Genomic DNA, 7,638 nt, shown 5'->3' with positions numbered 1-7,638 from the left:
TCAGGTGCGTTTGCAAATTATGGTACGATCTTATCAACAACCCTACTTTCATCACCACACACACCAATCGAATTCGCACCACTCCATCGCTACTCCTTAGGTATTGCATCATTGACAAGAAAGAGCACTGCTCAATACATTGCGATGACGAAACATTCGTCCAGTATAAGTCATATGAGTGCACTTTTTTTTCCTCTTCCTCAATCTCTTACTTTATAATGGTGGGTTCAATTAATGGATTAATATGTTTGTCCCACGAGTTACGTGAAAAATTGATCATCCTGTGGAATCCAGCCATTGACAAATACGTGAGACTTCCGGTACCGGCACCAGCACGTAGTATTAGATCTCACTCCCCCGAGTGCATTCTTGGGTTCGGGTTCGATTCTCGGACTTATGACTACAAGGTTGTGAGAATTGTTTACGGTCTCAACACGTTTGAATCCGAGGTTGATGTTTATGAGCTTAGCACCGGTATGTGGAGAAGCAGCATTGGTTCTGCTGCTCTTCCATATCCCATGATTGTATGTCATACTTCACATGTTTTTGTGAATGGGGCTTCACATTGGATTGCAAGGCGAGGGAATGGGTATTTGATTTTGTCATTTGATATGTGTAGTGAGGTTTTCAAGGTGATGATGCCTCCGGACGCTGTCGCTAATGGCGGTCCGGTGCTGAGGTTGTCTGTTGCACCTTTTGGGGATTATGTTTCTCTGTTCGAGTACAGATGTGGCACAATTATGAGTTGTTGCATATGGGTGATGAAAGAATATGGTGTAGCGAGTTCTTGGACCAGATTGTTCATTGTTGATATAGGAAGAAGAAGCAAGGTTTTAGGATTTAGGAAAACGGGTGAAGTTGTTGTGCGAATGGATGATTGTAGTTTGGTTTCATATGGTCCCAATAGCAAAAAAGATATTGGAATCAGTGCAAAACAATACTCGTTTCGTTTGGTTCCTTACCTGGAAAGCCTCGTTTTACTTGGGAGGAAAAATATATTGAAAGGCCCAATCATGTAATATCCAGAAGGTTGGAGAAAAAGAAAGCTAAAGCAATGTGAATGTAATGCACTTCTCAGTATTTTCACATACGTCTCAACTTTTCTGTTTTATTCTTAGATACATGAGATTGACCTTGCTATTTAAGTATAAGCTTAAAAACTTACGGCAGGAGAAGTAATGTTTCCGTTTCAGAGTATGTTAACACTGTTTCAAAACTCGTTTAGTAACATAAATTTGTTACAAAATTTTTTAAAGCAAAAATGTGAAAGCATGTTTAGTAAAAAATGTTACAAGTTTGAAAAGTTGAATGGCTAATTAAAAATGTTAATTTAGAATTTTTTTTTTATTTTTTTTATTTTTTATTTTTGTAACGGTGCAGAAGCAAACAAAAGTATCATTTTGATGCTTCTTATTTTAGCCTCAATTTTAAAAGCGTTTTGGTACTATTCAAATGACAACAAACCGAAACAAAAGTATTAGCCAAACAGACCCTTAACTTTTCATCAGAGTACCTTTCATCTAACAAAATTTATTGCGATTGTTAATCATGTAAGGAGAAGTCTAGTCTTGATTCTTCTACATTTCTACGTCTGTAAAAATGAATACGGTTGAGAAATGTTCATATTTCGTTTCTCTAATGTCTTGAATATTAGAATATTTTTTAGGTGGGTTGTTGAATATATGGCTCAAATTGAGGTTGCATACTTCAGCTGGGACCACTAATTTGTGTGATCAGCAAGCATTTTTCATCACCACTTACCTCAGCACCTTGGCAGCTAAGGAGTATAATCAACAAGCTGTGTATGTGTGGTCACCAAGTAGCAGTTTTATACGTGGACAACAAGTATGCTTGATGAGCAAGATATATTGATGTTTTCTTGGCTATAAATAGCCTATGACCATGGCATTCCCAATCATCCAAGATCATCGTCAGTTTGAGCATTTTTGTAATATCAGTTAGAGTGAGAGAGCTTGTGGGTGTAATTAGGTTTTGGGTGTGAGCCACTTTGCTTTGTATCTCTTTATTTTCACAGTGAAATATTGTTCTGTCTTCTTTCCGTGGATGTAGGTATAGCCGAACCACGTAAATTATTATCTCGTTTGTGTGTGTGCCTATTTATTTTATTGTCATTATTTTTTTCTTGTTCTCATAAACTCCTATTCTATCCTTATTTCATAACAAACTGGTATCAGAGTGTATTGTGTACAGATACTATTCACACATACGGTACTATTCATAGTAACTATTCGGGTATTGTTCACAAATACGGTACTATTCACCAAGTAATTTTTTGGGGAGTTTTTTGAGATGACAACCAGATACGAGATTGAGAAATTTGATGGCAAGATTAGCTTTAGTCTTTGGCGCATTAAGATACAGGCCCTGCTGACTCAGCAAGGTCTAAAGAAAGTGGTGTTCAGGAAGGACAAGTTGCCAACAACTATGTCCGATGAAGACAAGGATGAGGTCAATGAAAAGGCGCGTAGTGCGATTATTCTGAATCTAGCTGATGAGGTGCTGCATGAAGTTATTGATGAAGACACGGCGGCAAAGTTATGGCTGAAATTAGAAAGTCTGTATATGACGAAATCGCTCACCAACAGAGTCTACCTGAAACAGAGACTCTACACCCTTCGTATGAAGGACTGTATGCCTCTTAAGGAGTATATTGATAATTTCAATTCTATTATTATGGATTTGCAAAATACTGATATTAAAATTGATGATGAGGATCAAGTTCTTATTTTGTTGTATTCTTTGCCTCCTTCCTATAAGCATTTTGTTACCACATTGCTCTATGAAAAAGATACTATTAGTATGGAGGATGTTAAATCCTCATTAAACTCTCAAGAGTTGAGGAAAAATGTGTCTGAGAATATTGGAGATGAACAGGCCGAGGGTCTATTTGTAACAGGCAAAGGTAGGACAAAGGGTTCTGCTAGTAGGGGCAAATCTAAATCTCATAAAAATGTGGAATGTTACTACTGTCACGAGATGTGGCAAACATCAAACATTGTCCCAAACTAAAGGCAAAGAATGGGAATGGTAAAGAAAAGGTTCAAGAAACAGTTTCTGTGGCAACTGCTACAACGAGTGATTCGAAAAGTGATGAATATGTTCTCATGACAACCTCGTGTTCATGTATGTCATTTAATGACAGTTGGATTCTTAATTCTGGTTGCTCTGTTCATATGTGTCCCAGTAGGAATTCTTTCTCTTCCTATAAAGAGGTGAAAGGTGGTTCGATTTTGACGGCGGACAGTAAAGCTTTCAAAATTTGGGGAATTGGAATAATCAAGATCAAGACGCACAATGGGTTGGTGAGAACATTGTCAGATGTGCGACATGTACCGAATCTGAAGATGAATCTTATTTCAGTGGGTATGCTAGACTCCAAAGGTTACAAGGTTGTAACAGAGGGTGGAGCAATGATGGTCGTGATGGATTCTCTTGTAGTGCTACAAGGCACCAAGGTGAATAATTTGTATCTTCTCTAAGGGAATACAGTAACAGGTGGAGCTTCTACAGGGTCTTTTACAACTAGCAGAAATCTGTGTTCAGGTCTTGGCAAAAGAAGAGTTCGAAAGAGGAGCTACGATCTTAGTTCTCAAAAGGGTTGTGAGGGGACTACACAACATGGTGGGAGAATGAAATCTGTTTTCAGATAGCAACCGAAATTGCAACAGTTCTTACAGGGAGGCAAACCCATGAGGACAGGTGTGATATTGATTTGCAATAATCTTGGTGGCAATGAGATAGTCCATTCGAGTGCCATTAAGATGTGTGGGAGGCAAATAGTTGGTCCCAACAGAGATGCGAGGAAAAGTCAAGGACGTCATATTCTCTACAAGGGTGAGAAAATGACTTTTCATTACCAGCCGGTGGTTTGTGGGCGGTTGGAGAAGGTTGCTGAAAGAAATGTCAAACTTAGAGTTTCTGATGATGTTTTTGGTAAGCACTTAGAGTTTGACAGAAATACTGGAGGTATGCTTGTGACTGCGCAAGATATGCATTGGTTGAAGAATGAGAGCCCGGGGGTTAAGTTTGAGGATGACTCAAACTTAACTAAAATTCTTAATTAATTTGTTTTGTGGAGAAGACAGATTGTTTGGCAGAGATACAGTGGCTCATTTAAATTTTCGCCAAGGTGGAGATTTGTTGAATATATGGCTCAAATTGAGGTTACATACTTTAGCTGGGAACCACTAGTTTGTGTAATTAGCAAGCATTTTTCATCACCACTTACCCCAGCACCTTGGCAACTAAGGAGTGTAATCAATAAGCTGTGTATGTGTGGTCACCAAGTAACAGTTTAATATGTGGACAACAAGTATGCTTGATGAGCAAGATATATTGATGTTTTCTTGGCTATAAATAGTCTACGACCATGGCATTACGAATCATCCAAGATCATCATCAGTTTAAGCATTTTTGTAATATTAGTTAGAGTGAGAGAGCTTGTGGGTGTAATTGAGTTTTGGGTGTGAGAAACTTTGCCTTGTATCTCTTTATTTTCACAGTGAAATATTGTTCTGTCTTCTCCCCGTGGATATAGGCATAACCGAACCACGTAAATTCTTATCTTGTTTGTGTGTGTGTTTATTTATTTTCTTGTCATTTATTTTTCTCTTATTCTCATCAACTCTTACTCGATCCTTATTTCATAACATGGGTTGCTCGCATATTTACTTATTGACAGTGTTCATTATTGACTACCTATCTTTCTGTTGCTCTTCGTTGTAAAAATTTGAATTTTCTAGTTTATTAGGACAACAAAAGAATTTTTAACTTTCAAAAAAAACAAAAGAATTTTTTTTCGTATATACTGATTACCGACACAATTGTCTTTTCACATAAATCTCCCTCCTCGATGATTTAACATGATTCATGACTCTGTTCAATCAAAACCCATTTAAATTATTTAATTTGATGTAAGTGCTACTTAATTAGTATGTAGATATGCATGTCTAAGGGTGTGTTTGTGTATACTTTACCTAAAGCAATAAGGGTGCGCTTGTGTATGCATTATAGGGCTTTTTTATGTAGAAAAGGAAAAAGAGGATGATGAAACGGCGTGGGTCTTAGACTCTTAGGAGTCATAACAATTTTTTGTTATTATATATTTATATATGTACGTATGTATTTTTTTCTTTCCTAAAAAAAATTCTCAACACGCGGCACAATGTTATTGGAAGAGCACGCTATCATGTATAACTTATGCAAGACAACATAGTTTAATAACGAGTAAATTGATACTTAACATCCTTGGTGACTGCAAACTAACATACTTCCCACACTTTGCAATAAAAAAAAGTTGCTTAATTGGTTGACCTTTAAACATGTGTCCAGATCCATTTTGTACAGCAGTACACGACCCTGATCACTTCCCACAGGTCATTAGAATTCTTACGTACACATAAATGTATTTATGTTCACATGAAGTCATCTTATGATTCTTATCATTATTTATTTGTTTTTTCTCTTCTTGAGTATGCAAATTACATACCCACACATTTGTTTTAGAAACTCAAATTTAGAAGAAAAAAAAAACAGAAAAATAAAATACCACTTCAACAAAGCTCTTTACTATATATACAGACTATACAGTATTCATTCACACTTATTTCAAACACAATATATATTATGTATATATGTATTCACACAGTCACATACCTACCGAGAAAATAATAAAAAATCTACACATGAAACAAGCATTGGTTAAGCTTGAGATGGTGGTCTTCCTCCTTCACCTGCCTTCAAATTGATACATCACACACTCCAGCACAGGGACGAAGCCAGAAAAAAATTTCAGGGGAGCATATTATAGTACTGCATACCATATCATATATTTATAATATAATGTACATGTATATAAGTCAATATATATATATATATATATATATATATATATATAGAAAGAGATAATGATATTTTTGGAATGAAATTAATTTATAGATATAGAATATAAGGATTAAAGAAACAATTTAGGATAAAAAAATATGAAACATATATAGAATTCTATGGAGAATGAGAAAATTCAGGTGGGCATTTTTCATATTTTCATTAAAAAAAACATATATATTATTATAAAATATATATAGAATATAAGAGAGGGAGAAAATTCCCCGGGGGGGCACGTGCCCCTCCTGGTCCTTAATTGGCTCCATCCCTGCTCCAGCAACCATGGCTTCCTCCCATTTCCTTTGCTGCCGACACCTCTACACTCCCTCTAGTGGCAGAAACTAAAACAAATTAAGAAAAACCAATCTATGTTCTTCATATAAGCCGCATGGTAGCACTTATAACTTTCTGAAAATTATTATTTTGTTCTAAGGCTAAAATTATTCGTTTTTAAAATATCGCTTTCGCATTTTGTTTTCTTTTAAATTCCGTGACTTCATAGAACGTCACCCTAGTGTTCTTGGGTTGCTGTTTATCCTTAGAGATCTTGTTTTCTTTTTTTTCGCTTCTGCATTCTGGATCTGTTATTCAGTAACGGACCCAAAAAATTTTGTGAGAGGGGGCGGCTTTTTAATTTGTGGGTACAAAATTATATGATGGGCTCATTTTTGTAATTTTAATAGGGTTTTTTTTCATAAATTTTAAAAATTTTAAAGTATAAAATGAAAAAAAAAAAAAAAAAATCAGTGGGGCAAATTATAATTCTAGTAGGGGCATCTTCATAAATTATCAAAATCTGATGTATAAAATGCTAAAAAAAAAAAAAAAAAAGAATCCAGTGGGGGCGAATTGTAATTTTAGGGGGGGGGGGCGTTTTTATAAAATTTTAAAAAATTAGGATATAAAATGAAAATATTAAAAATCCAGGGGGGCAGATGCCCCTTGGTCACCAGCTGGGTCCGTGCCTGTTCGGATTTATGAAAATTCGAAACATCACAGGTGGTATTAGAGCATCTCATGTTCGGATCGTCACAGATGGTATCCACAAACTGGCATAAAATTGCAGCGAGGGGGTTTGGTCCCTGTTAAAAAATAAAAAATAAATAAATTATCAAGAGTGTTTGAACCGCAAGAGGTAGGCCAAGTATTTGAGCTGGTTGATGAGTTTGTAGCCTTTGCATATCTTCTTTTTCTGGAACTTACCAGATTTTGTTACAGTTTGAGATATTATGATTCGTGTGCCATGATAGGGATGGAAAACCAACCCCGTTCTTGGGTATACAACGCTCTATTAGGATGGGTTTGGAATGGTTTGTACAGGGCTTTTTACTATTTGTGATAATATTCAGGTTGTAATGTTCATGGATTTTTCATTATGGAAATGGTTTTATAACCCAATGACAAAATAAAAGAAAAAAGAAAAAAAGAAGAAGGGTCAAATCCCAAAAAAAAACAGAAAAAATGGTCTAATGATTTTTTTAATATGATTGTACATTGGTTGGGATACTATTTTCTCCTTTCCAACAGCCAGCACCAAGCCTAACAGTTTTGAAAATTTCCAAATATTCACAGAAAAAGGAAGAAGAAAAAAAAAATGAAAGAAAGAAAGGGATAATTTTTTTTAAAAAAAAAAATCAGATTTTAGATTAAGAGCATATCTAGGCGGGCAACCAAAGATTGTGAGTGTATCTCTTCTACTTTTCAAGGTGGAAGGTGAAAGTTAAAATCTTTGTG

The 7,638-nt window shown here is 35.7% G+C and overlaps 1 protein-coding gene across 1 annotated transcript; it reads left to right on the top strand.

Annotated features, from left to right (window-relative positions):
* Positions 1-218: 218 nt before the first annotated feature.
* Positions 219-1,019, top strand: LOC132314129 (F-box/kelch-repeat protein At3g06240-like). Its single transcript, XM_059813027.1, has one exon. It carries the CDS (start codon positions 219-221, stop codon positions 1,017-1,019), a length of 801 nt encoding a protein of 266 aa, XP_059669010.1.
* The last annotated feature ends 6,619 nt before the right edge of the window (positions 1,020-7,638 follow it).

Source organism: Cornus florida, unplaced genomic scaffold (genome assembly GCF_030987335.1).
Source record: "Cornus florida cultivar Cherokee Brave unplaced genomic scaffold, ASM3098733v1 CherokeeBrave_3.0.0_Hap2_Chr06, whole genome shotgun sequence".
Classification (NCBI taxonomy): Eukaryota; Viridiplantae; Streptophyta; class Magnoliopsida; order Cornales; family Cornaceae; genus Cornus; species Cornus florida.
The sequence above is the reverse complement of the archived record's forward strand: the minus strand, read 5'-3'. Positions and strand labels throughout refer to the sequence as shown.